This window comes from Triturus cristatus, chromosome 7 (genome assembly GCF_964204655.1).
Source record: "Triturus cristatus chromosome 7, aTriCri1.1, whole genome shotgun sequence".
Classification (NCBI taxonomy): Eukaryota; Metazoa; Chordata; class Amphibia; order Caudata; family Salamandridae; genus Triturus; species Triturus cristatus.
The window spans coordinates 1,094,253,538-1,094,273,367 of NC_140590.1; the positions used below are offsets into that span (position 1 = coordinate 1,094,253,538).

A 19,830-nucleotide genomic window follows, 5' to 3' on the forward strand; every position below is an offset into this window, starting at 1 on the left:
CTCTAAATCACATTTTGTGTTTGTAAATGGACTATAGGAAGGGGAGCTTGATGCCCCCAAAATTGTCAAATGTCAAACAGTCAGTTGGGCTGTGGAGGAGGGTAGCTCTGTAATACTTCTGCCTGTGATGGAGGATAAGGCCTGCCAGCCTCCCAACTGGGTATTGGGACATCACTAAAGGAATCCAAGACCACTTACCCCTGGAGCTTGGAGCACCCTTCAATGTCTGTTTTGCAAGATCAATGTGCCCAATGAAGATCAGGAGAGTGCTTGGAGGGAGAGTGTTTCAGACGGGATCCTGGCAAGGCGATCACCACAGTGAGAAGTGAGTAAATAGTTGCTGCAATAATTGGGCCGTAGCCCATGTGCAGAGTGAAGTTGGTGACTCCGTATGTCATAAGGGGCCGCTGTGAACATTACTGTCATGCCAATCGCGGCTTTAGCCTATGTTCAGAGTGAAGTCAGTGACCCCGTTTGTCAGAGGGCGCTATCATGATGATTACTGTCACGCCGATGGGGCCATAGTCCATGTGCTAAGTGAAGCCAGGGACCCTGTTTGCTATAGTGATTTCCGTGAAAACAAATGTACTGCCATGCTGATCGAGCTGTTGCCAGTGTGTGGATTAAGGTCATTGACACCATACACCGGATGGGGAAACTGCGAAGAACAAGGGACGTTGCCTAGTTGAGCTATTGTCGAGGTGAGAGGGTGCTGTGCTGACATGTGCGGGCTTGAGCTCCAACAGAGGATCAAAAGCCAAGTGACTGTCTCCCCCACCAGGAGGATCAGAGGAACTTACTGCCTCACCGGAGGAAGCACCATGGAAGCCTTTCCTCTGTCCATGCAGAGCTGAGTTCTACTCACCATCAGCATCTGCTGCAGCCCTCTGCAACGTATGATGCAGAAATGCTTCTAAGGACTCCAGTAGAGCAACCCCTGTAGGAGCTTAGAAGACTAATTCGTAAGGCGCCAGAGAACTTTGTTCTGCTACATAGTGCTTTGGGTGCTGGAACATGTTTGACTTTTGGAAGAGTCGGAGTGGGACTCCTGAGACTCTGATTACTATGGGGGCTTCACTTGAATGTCACCTATAGCGAATGGGGAATAGCAACTACCAGTAGTGAGAGGTAAGTGGACTCAAGGACCCATTTTTGAACACTAGAGCCCTAACTTCATGAGACTGTGTGTATTATTTGTGTATGCCATGTTATACTTTGTGATTGTATATAAATGCAAGGATTTGTATGGACAATCATTTATTGCTGCTATTGAACATATTTTGAGTTGTTAGACTGTGTTCACCTGATGCATCTACCTAGCCCCTGAAAAGCCTTGGGCGGCTCGACCTACACTACTATTGACAGACAAGTGCTGAAGGGGTACTAGGCTTAGCTGATCAGGATCAATAGAAACCCGAGCTCCAGGACATCAGGAGTAAAAGGCCTTAACCCATATGGATGGTCCCAGTAGCTCCTGCGTGCCCCCAGCCCTCTGAAAGGTGTTATGACACCCATGTGCCATGTGTTTTCAGAAAATTACTGAAATCATACACAAATCACCCACTCTTCAAGTGGTTGTCAATCTAAGTATTTAGTAACTCACCGTTTCATTCAGCATTTGTGTGAATACATGTATTAATGTGTAAAAGTGCATCCGTGAATATGTGTGGCTGTGCTTGCTTGTGTCTGGGTAGAACATATGACATTACAACGCAAACATTTACAACGCATGCTTTTACAATGCAGTTTTTACATTGCAACTACCATTACATTGCATGTTTTTACAACGCATGCCATACTACGCATTTTTAGAAACTACCTTTACAACGCATTCAATTACAATGTATACCATTACAAAGCATAATACTTTTAGGGTAACAGTAGGGTAAGTGTTGGATAGTGTAGGGGTAAAAAATACTTTTCCCACTCCAGTGAGTGCAATAGTAGGGTAAGTGTTGGATAGTGCAGGGGTAAAAATTACTATTCCCACTCGAGTGCGTGTAACAGTAGGGTAAGTGTTGGATAGTTTAGGGGTAAAAATCACTATTCCCATATACCCCCAAGCCCATACCCACCCTAAAACAAAAACAATCACCATTACTTACCTTATAAAGCGTTGTAATGGCATGCCTGGTATTGGTATGCATTGTAATCGCATGCGTTGTAATGGTATGCAATGTAATGGCATGCGTTGTAGTGACATGCATTGTAATGCCTGCGTTGTAATGGCATGCAATGTAAATGCAGTCATGTTGTAAAGGTAGTGTGTTGTAATGACTGCATTGCAATGGTTGTTTAAAGTCTGTGTGTATTGCTGCAATACGCAGACGAATGGAACATCATGAAAGTAGAAAGACATATGCTACAGTAATGACATCTAGTGAAAGTACTTGCATGGGATGGCATTACAAATCATACGAATGGCCAATGCACAATATTGTACTTTTCCATTTAATAGAGCTAACATTTAGAATTCCAAGATTTCAATGATATCAAAGTCATAATACGGTGTGAGTATTGTCTGGATGAGAATCCTGACTCTTGGAGTCATTCCTTCAATTGACATATATGCACACTGAATCTTTAAGAATGGATAATAAAATATTGATGACTTACAATCAAGGCCTGTATTGATTCCAAAACTGCTATTGTCCTTTCCTTTGCTTTTTCCGGATCCTTAAAGAGAAAGATAAGAGAGTTGACTATCCAGAAAATAAAGAATAAAATTACATTTTTGCAATGCATAGCTATACTTATACATAATATTATAAAGAGGGAAGAGGGAGAGATACCAGGAAAGATAAAAAGTAATCAGATACGTATTTTCTGAGAGAGTTTTGGTGATTTATGCATTTGCCTTTATATGAATACTTCATCCTGATTGGGGTACTAGACATGTTCCAATATGGATTGTGGAGCTGATATCATTGTTTTCTTTGTGAATAATTTATGCGAGTATTTCAATTTCTATTTATATATGTGAATTTAACTTGCATCACTTTATTATAAGCTTCAATATCACTGGGATATTTTTTTTTAGTTCTTTATTCACTAATCAGTGTTGTTTATCTATGAGAAAATGGTACTTTATTTGTTCTACTGTGGTAGTTTAATGTATCATTTAAGCATTTGAAATCAGACATGGCTCCATGTGATTAAGATTCGGTGGAGCTGAAATACTTCATAGGATATAAATGTCTGTACCACCATGGAATCGTACAAGTGCCGTACAAACTGCCAAGTAAGATTCGTATGGGAAAAAGTCCATACGAATCGCATTGGGAACATTTCCCCACACGTCCTCGGGTCGGAAAATGTGTCCGACATGTCCCCGGACGATTTACCGTACAAATGTGAAAAGTGAAGTCCGAGCGCGCAAGTACGATCCGTCCCGTGCGTCCGATGTTACAACCGTATGGAAAAAACACCGTACGGACCGAACTCCCATAGCAACCATGGAGACATGTGCCCGTATACGTGCTGAACCCCCCCATCCCCTGTAAGTACGCGCCGAACCCCCCCCAGCCCCCATAAGTACGCGCCAAACCCCCCCAGCCCCCGTAAGTACACGCTCAACCCCCCCCAGCCCCCGTAAGTACGCGCCGAACCCCCACTCGTGTATGTACACCCCCATACGTACGGACCGTACCCCCACCCGTGTATGTACACCAGTGTACGTACGCCCGTAGACCCACCCGTGTATGTACACCAGTGTACGTATGCACCGTACCCCCACCCGTGTATGTACGGCACAAACCCCCAGTGCACATACACGGGTGGGTGTACGGTGCGTACGTACACTGGTGTACAAACACGGGTGGGGGTACGGTGCGTACGTACGGGGGTGTACATACACGGGTGGGGGTACGGTGCATACGTACGGGGGTGTACATACACGGGTGGGGGCTCGGCGCGTACTTACGGGGGCTTGGGGGGCTTTGGCGCGTACTTACGGGGGCTGGGGGGGTTCGGCGTGTACTTACGGGGGCTGGGGGGGGTACGGCGCGTACCGGGCCCCCTATTCTGGTCGTTTCGCGGGGTACTTCGCTTTCCCGGCACTTTTTGGGTGCCGTAAAAATATTGCCGTCCGGACTGCTGTGGGTACGAATCGTACTTCCTGGTTCGTGAAACGCAGGCTGCATGCATCCCGACGTCACGTCGGCGCTTTCCCGGATCACATTTGTATGTTAATTTTCGTCGGTCGGTGTTTTGTACGATTCGTACGAAAATAGTATTTCCGTGCGAATCGTACTTGCATATTTGTAAAGTGTTACAATCGGGTACGAGTCGGACGGAGAAAATGCTCCGTCCGATGGTTCGTACCCGGTTTCTCCAGGATCGGAATCGGCACCTAAATATGGCATAAAAAGTATTTTAAGAACAATTGAGCAATTACAATATGAATATTAAAATATCGAATGATGTGCAGAGCGTTAGCAATGTTAAAATTGTACAAATTGTAAAATGTATCTCATAATTATGACATTCATCCTTTGCATCGCCCCTCTCTCTATGTAAACAAACAATCATCCATGTTCAATTAATGTGCTATTATATTTCTTCTTCTTATGGCAGACAGGAGGAATGAGGCTACACAATATCAAACAAAAGGGTGTGACAATAGTTGAAGATAATACAACGCTGGGTGTCTTTGGCTAAAATTGAGATTACGCATGAGTGGTAGAATATATCTTTTCCTTTCATCCACGTATAAGTCACAAAAGAACAGGAAATTGAGGTCATTCTGGGAGGATTGACCATCACATAGACAAGGTGGCAGTGCATTACTAGAATATGTGTTGGCAGAATGGCCTAGCATCAAGGGAATACATTGCAACCGGATTTGCAGCAGTATGTATCTATGCTGATAGTTGGAGACTGATGTTAAATATGAAAATATGAAATCATCTATCCTCTGTGTTAAAAGGTATTGGTTTCAGGCAATCTTTTACAATGTCCCTGGTTAGATTGAGTTTTTCTTTTTTCCAGACTGAATGCCAAAGTAAGATAGGGACAATTCGAATCCGGTCTGTAATATAGGCGAAATTACATTTGCAGTTTATATTATATGAAGAGCAGGGTTGTGGAAGAGAACCTAGTCTCCGCAAAAAGTTATCCTCTAAAATTTGGAGTTTAGATATATCACATAGGCCCAATATAGCTGCCCCATATGTTGCAACTGACACTACCTTTGCCTGGTAAATCTTTTTTATAGTGTCAGTTGGTTTTGAACCAAGTCTTTGTATAAAGCTGAAGAGCCCTCCAATGGTTCTTTCCATTTGCAGGCCCCTGTTGATTACCATACTTTGCCAATTATTCTCCTGGTCAAACGTCACCCCCAGGTAATTAAAAAGAGTCCACAACCTCAAGCGTTTCCCCTTTGATACACATTTTGGGATAATTCTTAAACTTTTTGCCTGCAACAAGAACAAAAGACTTTGATTCATTTTATTTTAGGGCCAGGTTCCCAATAAAGTTTGTATAATCCCCTATAAGTTTTTTAACTGCACTGCCGGTATGTGCACCAAGTCATCTGCATAATGCAGGATGCAAATAGGGGATGAGTTACAGTGGGGACGTCCCTAGTGGATCCCTTCAGGGTCTTCATGTGTAAGGCAAATAAAAATGGGGCAAGAACGCATCCCTGTCTTACTCCTCGGGTAATGTTAAAAGTGTCTCATGCACTCACCCTCTCTACCATATCTGATGCAAGCAGTAGTGTCAGCATACATACCATGGATAACATTGCATATTGTTACTTCGGCTTCCATTTCTTCCATAACACTTCACAACTTGGAATGGACAACAAAATCGAAGGAGGCCAACTGGTCCACTAAGGCCATGTACAAATGGCCGGTCTTGATTGTGATATATTTAGCTATGATCAAATTAAGATTTAGACATTGGTCGAATGTTCCCTTTCCTTGTCTGACCCTATATTTTGAGGGAATTATGATATTCCTTTCAGAAGCCCAGTCCTCCAATCTGTTTAAAAAGAAGCCAGCCCAATAATTTGGCCGTAGAATCCAATAACAAGATTGGTCTGTAGATTTTTGGGGTGGCCATATCCCGTTTAAAAAAAATAGGTATTATACCTGTCTTCTTCCAAGAGGGTAATACACCCATCCTTATTATGACATTAAAACATTAGTAAGGAGTGGGTCCCAAAGTTCCTGGTTATCTAGGAAGAAATCTACTGGGACTCAATCAGGGCCCGGTGCTTTTAGCCTAGTGCACTGTGTCAAGGCATGATTTATTAATTCAAGATTAAATGGTAGGAGGCTTTGTAAGAGGTGTAGGCAAAGTGGGTACCTCACCATCATTTCTAAATACTGTTTTGAAGTGGGCCACCAAGATATCTTTCGGTACATGCATATCTAGGGTAATGTCTGTATTTACTATTAAAAAATTTGCATTGATTACACTCCAGAACCCTTTGCTATCTAGCATTACGGCTGTTTTTCGTAATTTCTCCCATTCCTCCTTTTTCAATGCCCGTACTCTTGCTGATCTTGCCGATTTGTATTTATAGCAAAGGGATCTCACCAGGGTGATGTCTCGTGAGATCGATCGCAAAGCCGTATGGAGTAATCTTAGGGCTTTTGAACAAACACCAATAAACTACCTTGCCTACCTTTGTGGGTTGTGTGTTTTTGGACAAAAAATACTTTCATTTGATTTCCACTAAAATGTGATTAAAGGCTAAAAGTGTTGTTATATCAAATGGATTTAAATCTAAGCACTAATAAATGTCTTCTTTCATTTTAAACAGAACAACTCCAATAAAATGTTGGGTATTAACGTTTTCCAATTTTAGAGTGACTCAATTTTTCTTACCAATAAGGGGTCGAGGTAAAGGATTCTGAGTGGATTTTGGTCATTGGGCAAATTGGATATATGTAGTGATCGCCGTATGGTCAATAAAAGCATAAAAAGTTATTTTTGTATGCAAGAAACATGCTCTAATAATCGCAGAGGTCAGTAAATAGTCCTATACTGAGTAGTAGGACCCAGAAGAGAACGTAGAATGTAACTGGCCTGTGGTATCGTTGTGGGGGTTAATAATCTCAAGATTGAGGGTTATTAGTAGTTTATTAAGACAATATCCATACTCATTATGTTTAAAATGAAGAGGCCTCTCCCCATAATTATCAATCATATTGCAGGCTGTAGTGGCCATCTGCCTACAGTTATGGGAAATAAAATCACACACCCGGTTTATTTCAAGGTTTTTGGGATGGGAATTAATGAGCAGGTTAATATCCCTTTCCAGGGGGGAAAATAATGTTGGCATATTAATACCTAAGTTGTTGTTGTAGAAATTGATAATAATCCAATAGCACCAGTCCTGCTCTTTAGATACTTCACATAATAGTAGTTGATAGTACGGTGAGGTGGCTACAAACATCTTTATCTTAGGTCCCACTGCATTAGACACAAGGGTTAATAGTCCCCCACTGTGTCGACCAGCAGCAGAGGGTGGTGTAAGGGTGAGGTAGAAGGACTAGCCATCTATATGGATGTCACCAATTTCCCATGTTTCTTGGAAGCATTTGATATCATGCTGTAGTACCAATGCTAGCTAATCAGGGTCAGCTCTTTTCTGATTATAGTCCGCTTTATTCCAGGACATAATTTTTAAGTAGTTTAAATCATTAACTATTTATTGCTATGTTGTTGGTATTATCTGGATCAGATGGTGTTTTTAAGGAATTGTTTAGTCAGTCGCATGCTTCCAGATTTCGTAGTGTTGCAAACCTGTTATAAAGGGGTATTGCAGAATTCATATGGACAAATGAGTGAGTTGAAAAGGCACTTTCACTTGACACAGCACTCCTTTCTAACCGACACATCTTACAATGCACAACCAAATGTTGAAATTAGCATTTACACACCATGTTCATATTACTGTACACCATACTTTTCACTCAAATGTATACTTACACACCACCTTTCAGGTAATATCATTCACGCACTTCCGTACACAGTCTTGTCACCTCACTCGCCACACTACATGAACTATAGCTCACCCCTTCTCCATGCACTACCTACACCCTTGGATATTACCTAAGTTATAGCCTGTGAAGTTATTGGAGAACATAAAACACTTATGACATGAGAAATTATATTTCTAGCCAGAACACAGTGCATGGTAGAGAGGCGAGTAATAGTTAATGTAGTGTGGCAAATAGCTGTAGCTGTACTCTGTATTTATAGTTGCAGAAATTCCGCGAACACGCGGAATTGCTTGATCGCGATGCTTTTTTCCTGTTCACAGTTGCTGTTTGCATGCTCGGGGAGAAATATCTCGCGAACACGCATTTTGAGAACGCGAACAAGAAAAAATTTCGCGAAGTCGCGGAAAGCAGAATTTTGGGCAATTTCGCGTTCTCCGCGGAACGCAAAATTACCGAAATTCCGCAAATTCCACGAGCGGAACGGAATTTACCGCCCAGGCCTAGTTGTAATGCAGCCTGCATTGCAAACAGGGAAGTGTGCATGACTGCTTTGGGCGGCTTGAGAGGGCCAACCAAACAGTCATTGCACACTTGAGTGGGCATACCACCCCGCCCTTGACCTGCTCTGTGAGTAGAGCAGCCCCACACACCCTCCTGCCAGCAAAGTAAATATAGCATGAGTACATCAGAAAATCATGTTATGTTTTCTCTTCTTGCACTGCTTGAAAGCAGTGGGGTGACGCTTTTCTGCCACAGGGGAGGACCCGCCACAGGGGGTGGTCACCCACAGGTGCTTGGCCTGGGGCCGATTCGACACCCGGACCTTCTCCACTACATGTCCCGCCTTCTCCTCACCTGGACATTGGCATCGTTGCGCAATCTGCAGCACTCTCTCCAACAGCCAGCAGGACTCACCCAGCAAGAGCCTCAGCCAGGTGGTATTTCACAAGCCTCGGTATAGCAGTCACCACCAAGTCCACTGGGGAACCTCCCAATGCAGGTGATGCAAGAGGGCCCCATTAGGTGTGAAATTGCAGCGCTCCTGCCACACATTTTTGGTGCAGCTCAGTGGCCTCACCCTCCCCAGCGTCCAGCCAGTGCAACATACTCCGGCCTGTGATGCAGAGAGGCACGGGCCACCATTGGTAATCTCCTCCATGCATCCCAGTGTGGTGGTGGTGCGTGGTATGAGATGCAGACCTCCCTATGTTGGTACGTAGGAGCACCTCTACCAATCACAGCTCAAATAGGCACCAGGCAGTCTTCTCACACAGGTCAGCAATGTGTCTCCGTGAGACCTGGCAGACTTCACCACCAGGTAAGGTTGATTGCCTATGCCTCAATGTCTACCGCCATGGCCCAGCAAATCCACAGCACCTCTGCATCCTACTCCAGGTCCCATGTGCAGGCCCAGCGAGGCCTCCGGACCCCAGAGACTGGCTGGCCTTTCAAGGTTTTAGATGCTATGGTGTTGCAAGGAGTGCGCAATATTAAGTGATGCATCATGTGTTTTCCCCAGCGATGCACCTCTTTCCATGATTGTAGCCCTGCATTTCCTCTTCCTCTGGGACTCTGGCTGGTGATCCTGGCTGCTGGTGGACTTTGGGGGATTGTTGATCTGTGCTGCACTTGGTCCTAGCTGCTGCATTCTGCATTCCATTGTTATTGTTTCCTATTTTTACTTGGAGGTGGACTTATAGGCTATTTTTGCCTTTAGAAGCAAAACAAAAGTCACATTGGGCTGCCTAACGTGAGTTTTATTGCCGCTATTGGGCCTTTCGTCAGTTTTCACCCACTAACATCAGAATTTGTATCGCCTTCACACTAGTAATAGTGGCAGTTTTCACCGTGGCTACCTGAAACTATCTCCATTTAGCGACATATTGTAAATACATCACTAACAGGGTGATAGTTTTTGGTGATAGGCCGCGTTAAGAAAACTTCTGCTAACTAGCGTTAGCGTTAGTTAGCGGCTGTTCTTGTACAAATACCCCTGAGTTTTGTGTTTTGGTTTGTGTTTGGTATATTGAAGTAAGCGTATGTAGTTATATAGCTAGCTTAACCGCATATTTAAAACTGCAGGATAACATAAAAACTGTTTTTGTATTATGTGTAAGTCAGGAGTAAAGTAGTTGGTGTGTTGGCTAGAATAAAATTGTAAATATCCTTTTTTTACAGAACAATATCTACATAACTACAAACAGTTAGAATGCCTACAAAAACTTGGAGTGAAAAGCAACACAAGCAACTAGAGGGTCTATGCAGAACCAAGACACAAAAGGGGCAAAATGTAGAATAAGTGGTGAAAGAAAAAAGATCTACTAGTAAGAGAACAAAGACATTTCTTTAAAATGTACGCAGCCATTTGCTAAGATTACAAAATAATGAAAGTAAAAACCAAACTATGATAAAGAATAAGAGTGGAAAAATTGTATGGTGCAAGGACAGGAAATAATGTAACAAAGGTGGACACATCTTAACCAAGAGACAGAATCAGTTTAAGGAAATAAGAACCAGGATGTTTTGTATTGGAATGGTTGTAAATCTACTGAAACATATGAAGAAGTTCAGTAGAAGGAGAGAGGCACTGAAGCAGAAAGAAAGATTTGAGGGAAAAGTGATAAGGCCTTAGCTTTGAAGAGAAATCTTTATATTTGGATTATAAATAGAATGAAGACTTGTTAAAATTGTGTTGTGTATGAGGAGACAAAACCAGAAGAGAAGATTAGTGAATATAAACAACTTTTGTATAGGTTTTAGTGGGGAATATATACATAATTCTAGCATAGAGCATTTATTTGATGAAGCAAGCCATCTCCAGGATAACACATTAGTTCATGCTATTGATAAAACAGGACAATATTATGAAATGAAGAATGGCACTCCTATAGTGAAAGAGGTGATTGTACCTAGAAATGTAACACAAGTTATTGCAGAAGAGGTACAGGGATCGCACAATTAGACCCCTATATACAAATGGAATTGTAGTACTGTTTGTAGTATTTGACAGCAGTCCATTGATATATTAAGAATATTTCTACTTATCTTTCAAAGGTGAAGTTTCAAACACAAAATAAGTACTTTACAAGTATTGGATCCTTGTAAGGTTATACAGCTTACAAATTTACAGGGACAGTACCTTGCATGTTTATCAAGGAAAGTGTGCCAAAGCACCTTTTATCTTTTCAGGATGATAGCTATACACCACTCAACAATGCAACCTTTTGTTAGGAGGCTGTACTTTGTGAAAACTCCTGCTTTATGTTTAGAAGAATTGAAGAGGGCACTTTTGCATGGTAATGTGGCAGAGGTGAGAAAGGTTTGTGATGATGCCCAGTTTTGTTTCTTTGGTCCAGAACAGGACACTAGGGAAAATGAAGAGTTGATAATAGGAGGAGCTGCAGAACAGGACACAGGTACTACAGTTGATAGTTTTGAAGATGTGATTACAAGATTTAAGACAGTGTGCTCAGAAAAAAACAGAGTATGTTTTTTTATGTTGTCAAAGCACTCACTACAAGATTCAAAGACAGACTATTGTCTTGTATTTAAAAAGTGAAAAAGAAGATAATGATAACTGGCAAAAGTTTGGATAGTGGGGGGAAAGCAGGGAAAGTCAAAGGGTACATAGCACCTCAAGCAGAATGTCAAAGCAAAAACTGCTGTACAAAGACCTGCTTCAGATTTAACAGAACAAGTCCTGCCACTAGCATGAATCAGAGTGATTGCTATGGCCTGGCAAAGTATAGTTGACGTGGGCACAGAAATCAACTATAACAATTTAATAGGTAGAAAGTCCTTTGTACATCAGGCCCATTGTTTTGTTATTTTGCAGAAATAAACGCATGTGCTGGGTTTATTTCTAAAGAACAAAATGCTGGGATTTTGCCAAATTATGGCAGCCATCCAGATTCAGGCTTGCAAAAAGTACTTCCATCACATTAGCAGAAGCAATTTATTTGAAGAGATCTCCAACAACATGTGGCATGAAGGGCACTCCTCTACCAGGGTGGGGGGGTCAGCAACCTGTGCAATCCCAAATCAATCCCTTCTTTTGTTAAAAGTATAAAAAACATACATTTGTGTAAAGGCCATCCATTAATTTTATTATCCCTGTCATGCTTGATTTCTAATCGCTATGATCTGAGGCACCATTTCAAATAAAGTTAGAGACTGTACGTAAATAGAAGTAAATAAAAATCAAACTTACTTTCTCCTCAAGTGCGCAGCCGAGCTCGCTGAGCTTGCACAATAACTGTTGGAGGGTAGGGCCTAACTACAAAAGAGATGAAGAAACAAAGTGGTCAGAAGAATTCTCCAAACATTATATGAAACAGTTTGTTTGTTCAATGACTTTACCTTGCAACATTATTGGTACTTTTTATTCTTCATGTTTTGCAAAACCTTTTTTTTTTTTATTTCAGAAACAGGTACTTAAAGTGTTTTTTGCTTTTGATGAGCACAGATTTTGCTGCCTGCATGTTGGGTTTGCTCCTAGTATTTGACTCCCAAGACCACCATGAATTCCTAATTTGTGTTTGAAATGTGGCTAAAGTAACGCAAATTAGCAGTATAAAGCTACTTTGGGCGACTTTCTGTTAAATTCATTCAAATGGATGGTACATATACATTTACAATTAACCAGCCATGAGTTTTGATGTAAAAACCTATCTACTTACAGTGGTAGACTATGTTTTGAGATAAAAACGTATGCCTCTTAAAGTAAGTGTAAGGTAAGAGAAAAGTTTACTTTTCTCGATACTTTTCAAACTTTGCTTGTGTGCTGGAAAGTACTGCACAACTACAAAGAGGGAAACGTATTAAAGCATGATTTTCTTCTGAAACAATCGCCTTCCAGTACAAAACAAATGCTTCAAGGAACACGCACACTTTTTCACTATGGTGCTGGAAAGATCAAGCACTGTTTTTGCCTTTCCCATTGCCGCAACACTGGTCAGCAGCTTTATGTGCTGCTCTGTATTTTGTCAAAATTGTGTAAGTCTACCTCAAAATGAGGATCTATATCTGAAACTGCCAGAACACTTCTGAACCTTTCTCAAAATTCATGATGTAAGAGAAGATCCTGAATGATTTAGACTGCAGGAAAAGTTTACCATGACCAGAAAATCGAAACAACATCTGATTAATAGGAAGGTGAATTGCCCATAAACCACTTTGTATGCAGTTTTCTCTAAATAATAATACTGAAAGAGCATTTCTGTTCCCACCTATAAACAATTCTGTCAGAGATCTAGAGGCGTCGATCCCTTATTGTCGCATGCATTTCTGTAGAGTTGGGAATTAGATGGGACCCATTCAGATACATCTCTCTGTTCTCTGGTATGATGACCTGTGACCATGAAAAGTAAATCTGCAACGCAAGAATGTTCCTGAGATTTATTCAGCTAAATTTGAGGATTGCAGGGGATTCTGGGTAGAAAAAATGTTGGGGGATTTTTGCAAGCCATACTTCCCTGGACTACCCTTAGTATCTGGTTTTCAGAGATTTCTGGGGTTGGTAGGTTTCCCTAGATGGCATACAAACTCAGGTGAACCCCTTGCAAAACTAGGTTGCTTTGTAATAGGCTACTTTGATGTCTCCACAATAAGCTTTGGGCCCTTCCCTGCCATGGGCACTTAGCCCACCTACACAAATGAGGTACCATTTGTATTGGGACACTTTTGGGAATGCCGGGTGGGCAGATGTTTGTGGATGCACACAGATCCAGAACTTTCCATACCAGAAATGTGACGAATATGAGATTTTTTTTAGCAAAATTTGAGGTTTGCAGTAGATTCTGGGAAGAAAATGTTGGAAGATCCATACAAGCCATACCTCCCTGGACTCCCTTGGGTATCTAGTTTTCAGAAATTTCTGGGTTTGGTAAGATTCCCTAGATGACCACCAAGCCGTGGAAAAAAATCCAGGTGGCTGTGGCCCCCTTGTAAAACCATGGCGTTTTGTGATAGGTAATTTTGATGTCTCCTTCCCTGCCGTGGAATGACTTTGGGGAATGCGGGGTAGGTGAAAATGTAAGGATGCACGCAGATTTCAGAACGTTCCATCATAGTAATGTGAGGAAAGTGTGTTATTTTTGACATAGTTTGAGGTTTGCAAGGGTTTCAGGGTAACATAATCTAGTGAAAGTCACACAAGTCACCCCATCCTGGATTCGCCTAGGTGTCTAGTTTGCAAAAATGTATAGGTTTGCTAGGTTTCCCCCAGGTGCTGCAGCACCTGGGGGTGCAAAAAGAGGTTCCATTTTAAGTGGAAAAATGTGATGTCTCCATGTTGCTTTTTGGGCTGTTTCCAGCCATGGGCACTAGGTCTATCCACACAAGTGAGGTACCATTTTTATGGAGAGAATGTTGGGAATAAGGGAAACATGGAAGTTTGTAGATCCATGCAGATTCCAGAACTTTCCATCACAGAAATATGAGGAAAATGTGCTATTTTTGACACATTTTAAGGTTTGCACGGTATTCTGGGTAACAGAACCTGGTGAGAGTCACACAAGTCACCCCATCCTGGATTCCCATGGGTGTCTAGTCTTAAAAAATGTATAGGTTTGAAAGGTTTCCCTAGGTGTCGCGGGTGCAAGAGTACAAAATCCACAGCTAAGCACATTGCAAAAAATGGGTCAGTTTCACTGGAAAAATGTGTTGTGTCCACGTTGTGTTTTGGGGCGTTTCCTGTTGCGGGCCCTAGGCCTACCCACTCAAGTGAGGTATCACTATTATTGAGAGACATTGGGAAATGTTAGGTGTGTGTAAGTTTGTGGATCCATGAAGATTCCAGAACTTTCTATCACAGAAATGTGAGGAAAATGTGTTTTTTTTCACAAAGTTTTAGGTTTGTAAGGAATTTTGGGTAACAGAACCTGCTGAAAGCCACGTACATCACCCCATCAGTTTTTCTCCTGGGTGTCAAATTTTTAAAAATGTAAAGGTTTGCTAGTTTTTTCTAGGTGCTGGCTGAGCTAGGGTTCATAATCCACAGCTAGGCACATTGCAAAAAAGGGTTGGTTTTCAGTGGAAAAATGTGATATGTATATGTTGCATTTTGGGCCGTTTTCTGCCACGGGCTCTAGGCCTACCCACACAAGTGAGGTACCAATTTTATCGGGAGAATGTGTGTAATGTGGGGTGTGTGGAAGTTTGCAGATCCATGCCGATTCCAGAACTTTCTATCACAGAAAACTTTGTTTTTGTTTTTACAAAGTTTGAGATTTGCAAGGGATTCCGGGTAACAGAACCTGGTGAAATTCACACAAGTCAACCCATATTGGATTTCCCTGGGTGGCTAGTTTTCAAAAATATAAAGATTTGCTTGGTTTCCCTAGGTGCTGGCTGAGTTAGGCTTCAAAATCCACAGCTAGGCACATAGCCAAAAAAGAGTTCACTCGAAATATGTGATGTGTCCACGTTGCATTTTGGCTGTTTCCTGCCGCGGGCACCTTGCCTACCCACTCAAGTGAGGTCCCATTTTTATTGAGAGACTTTGGGGAATGTGAGGTGCATGGAATTTTGTGGATCCATGCAGATTTCAGAACTTGCCATCACAGAAATGTGAAGAAAATGTGCTATATTTGACAAAGTTTGAGCTCTGAAAGGGATTCTGGGTATTATATCCTGGTGAGAGCCACAAAAGTCAACCCATCCTGGATTCCTCCTAGTGTCTAGTTTTAAAAAATGTACAGGGTTGATAGGTTTGCCTAGGTGCCGGCAGCTCTAGGGTACACATTTCACAGAAAACAGAGCTTGAGAAATTCTAAAACATTTTGGAATTTCAGTTTTTCTGGCAATTTGTTAAGTGACATATCTTGTTTTCCGTTGCTTAGCTTTTGAAGATGGGATGCTCAATTTGAATCCTAAAACCAGCTCTCAGAAAAAGGAAACAGATTTCACAAAAAGAAATTGTAGAATTCAAAGCCAACCCAAAGTGATGCTGGTACACTGCCTTGGGATGCCACTGGAGCAAGAATTGCTGGGGGCATCAATGAGTTGGTGCTGTCATCAGAATGCCTACCAGAAATGAAGTCCAGCTGGTTCCCACTCTGTGCTAGCAATGAAACAGTTTTCATTTGTGTATGTAGGTGAGATAAGAAATGCAAACTAAGCTCCTGTATATTGTTATCCAGGTTGCATCTTGCTCCTGTATTCTTAAGGTAAACAGGCATTGCTTGTCATTGTCACGTGATCTGCATTTTTGCTAAGTTGCAATAGCCCCCAGAGAACTTGCCTGACGGCCTTTAAGGCAACACACTGGATTCCCTTCCAGGTCATTAATTTCAGCCTGCAGCACATATAGACAAGCAGTGGTGAGGTTTCCAGGGGCCCTAATGAAAGTAAGAAAATGGCACCCCTCATCCCCTGGCTTTGTGGTAAGAATTGAGATGCCCGTGTCATTAATTGTGGTAGCTCAAGCCCATCAAATCTAAAGGCCTTGGTTCAACTGCATAAGCTGCACTATTGATACCTACACAACTGTGGACAAGGATATTCACCACAGCACATCTCTTACTACTTCTCTTATTAAATAACTATTTCACATTACCACTACTTAGTTTTGTAAAGAATGCAAGGCCTGATTCACAAAGTTAAACTTGCACTCTTGTGTAAGTTTAAGTTTGTTTAAAATTCCCAAAACTATATTTTAGTCATACGTTTATGAGTGCGGAGACTCCACATTCGGGGCGGAGAACTCCACACATAAAAAGATAAGACACACATTCATTTTATGTGCTGAGTTCTCTGCCCTGACTGTGGAGCCCCACCACGTGTAAACTTATGAATAAAATGCATTTTTATGAACTTCAAACAAGCGTAAAGTTACACAAGATGTGTAAGTTTACTTTTGTGAATCAGGACCAAGGTATATAGACCCCTACAATCTACATTCTATAAGGTAATGTAAATACATTACATCCAAAGTCAAAATAGGAAGCAAGTGTGGACCAAAAGATGTGAAGAGGAAGCCAAATGGGAAGCAGCAGCGCCCTTGAATAAGGCTCCCAAAGTAAAACAGATGTAAATGGGTCGAAAGAAAACTGTCATTTACATGGTGCTGATGATATATTAAAGAAGAACACACAAGGCATCCTTATGGCATCCATGGTTTCAGCTGTGAGGGAACTGATGTGTGGGAAGGAGGGTGGGAATCTCTAATGTCGGACAGTATGCTTGCATCTATGTCCTGTGCACATGAGATATTCCTCTGCAAAGGGGAACATCATGCAGGCTCAGGAATACAGGATCTAAATCCATGTTTTACCCCCTAACAGTTTGTATACCAAGCACAAATCTGCATATATGTGCCACCTGTGGGGCAGGTGGTGTATAGGTGCAGGGCCTTTGGGTAAATATCTGGGTCAGTGGTGGCAGGTGGGTGGATGGGAGGATGGAGAGCAGGATAGGAGTCATCTTGGGGGAGATTTGTCTCCACTGCCCATCTTGTCCTGCCTTCGAATGGGAGCCTTGTTAGCATCAGGTTTCTGTTTGCAGGGGCGTGGCTTAGGCGCCTTCGGAAATGGCCGCCGTTTACGGGAGCTCTGCGGCGACGTGAGGCAGCGGCATCTTTCCAGGCTTTCTCCGTTTCTCTTGGGATGCGGAAACCGCCTCTAATGCTGTATGAAGTGTTGCTCCATCTAACGCACTTCAACTTTTGGTGAAGGGTGAGCTCAAGGATGTCTTTTGGCTCTATATCGGCTGCAATGTACTAGCGGCCGCCATTTTGTTTCCATTTTTAGCGAGCTCCTCGCGTTTGCTGCCACTTTTACCTCAGGGGACGCTGTTTTAATGGAGGGCCTGCCTTAAAATGTTTTTTTTTACCTCCTTTTTGAACTGTTTTTGTCTGACTTATTATATTGGATTATTTTTCAACCTCGTGGTCACAATTTTTGTCATTTGCTCTCCTCACACTTGCGTCTTCTATATTAGGGAAGTGTCTTATTCGTCATAGCACCAGTCTTCCAGGACTTTATACTGTTGCCACCACGCAGAATTTTTGGAACCGTCAGCAACGTCTCATCCTCTCATGTGTATTTCATAAAGTGGCGTTGTGTACTGGCCTGCCTTTAGTAACTTCATATAGTTATACTGTGCTCTCTAGAACTTCTGCTGAAGATTATTTTTTCTCGATTTAGACCATGGCAGCATCTTGGACTAATCGTAAAGAAGCTTTACAACCTCAGGGTGCATCTTTAGAAGATTTCAATCCCTTTAATCTTCTACAGGAAGGTGCAGAGGATATCCCCAGTGACTCTGTGGCTATAAAGGGCTCCTCTCCCTCCACGTCTCGATTGGGCTCCAAGCAGGGGTCCAAGATACCAGCTTCAGCTCCCTTTACACCTGGAAAGCGAGGGAAAACAAATCCGCCCTCTCCTACTGACTCCTCATCGCCCCTTTCGTTAGAACTTATTCTTGAAGAGATTCGTGCCCTCAAACCGTATATGGAAGAAACCAACCTACGTTTGCAGAGCTTGGAGGATAATTGGTCTCACACTGAGCAGAGGGTTGATGGTCTGGAAAGGCGTGTTGAGTCTGTTCAGGAGGTCGCTGTTCAAGTTCCCCTTCTCCATAAAGAAGTTGAACATCTTAAGCAACAAGTTGAACAGTTAGAAAACCGTAATAGGCATAATAATCTATGCATTTATGGTCTGGCAGAAGGTCTTGAAGGAACTAACGCAATTTCCTATTTTCAATCCTTTCTTCCAACCCTTCTTTGTCTTCCAGCATCTCCGCCATTAAATATTCAACGTGCGCACCGTTTGGGCCAGAGTCCCCGTTCTTCTTCTTCCTCAACGAAACCCAGAGGTGTAATTCTGTATTTCCTAGAATACACAGATCTACTTAAAGTCTTGCAGGCAGCAAAACAGCGAGGAAGGATTTCTTGGAATGGTTCCAATCTATTTTTTGCTCAAGACTATGCCAAAATAACTGCTGAGCGTCGGAAGAAATTTTTCCAGATGAGACCGGCCCTTCGTAACATGAACGCTCGTTATGGCTTATTTCACCCCTGCCTTTTCAAGGTGACTTATAACAACAGAACAACCAACTATGAAGATCCTGCTGTGCTTCAAAGATTTTTGGACTCTTGTAAAGGAGTCTCTATGGACATTTCTAAATCATAAACATTTCATGACTATTTTTGTTTCAAACGTTCCATGTCTGTTATTTGTTTCCCCACAATTGTGAATTTCTTCTGTCTCAGTCATATTGTAAGTTTTGGTGTTATCGTAATTTTTCCCATTAACTATTACCTTCTTTTTTCCTTTTTACTAGGTCGTGGTTTCTTTGCTCCCTTACTCTCAGTGTTCTCATTTCGCCTGGATGATGTTCTTTCTGTGTGCCTCTCATCCTGCGTTCTCCCGCCCGGTGTTTGGCCTTTCCTATGTGGCTCCACCTACCCCAGAATTTTCGTTCTTTTGTGGTATGTTTTTCTAGTATTGTACTGTTTTATCGATTGCTAATTTTGTTTTGTCTGTCTTGTTTTTTCTTGTTATCCTCACTTCTTCCTTCTTTCTCTCCCCACTTTTCGGTTTCATCTCAATCTCCAAATTTTCTTTATGCTTCTTTTTTCTATCATCTTCTCTCTCTCCCTCATTATTCTCTCTATTCTATGATTTTATATCTCTCTCACTGTTATTTCTCTACAATCCAGCTTTCTTCTTCATATTTTATTGAATATTTCACACTGTTTTTGCTTTTAAACATGGCGCATTTTTTAAAGAAATGTTGTGATTAATTTTCTATAAGATTTAAATGTTGTTAAATATTATAACTTGGAATGTTAAAGGTTTGGGTTCTCCTATCAAACGTCAGCGAGTTCTGTCACATGTTGCAAACCTAAAAGGAGACATTGCTTTACTAC

At 42.0% G+C, this 19,830-nt stretch overlaps 1 protein-coding gene across 2 annotated transcripts in view; it reads right to left on the reverse strand.

The window, feature by feature from the left end:
- LOC146811149 (uncharacterized) overlaps positions 1 to 19,830 on the reverse strand; it is a 244,954-nt gene that overhangs the window by 215,219 nt on the left and 9,905 nt on the right. For both annotated transcript variants that reach the window (XM_085618215.1, XM_085618213.1), the window contains exons 3-4: positions 12,169 to 12,234; positions 2,617 to 2,676 (exon numbers count right to left, since the gene is read on the reverse strand). In XM_085618215.1, coding sequence (XP_085474341.1) covers positions 2,617 to 2,676; positions 12,169 to 12,234 — 126 coding nt within the window. The remainder of the gene's footprint in view (positions 1 to 2,616; positions 2,677 to 12,168; positions 12,235 to 19,830) is intronic.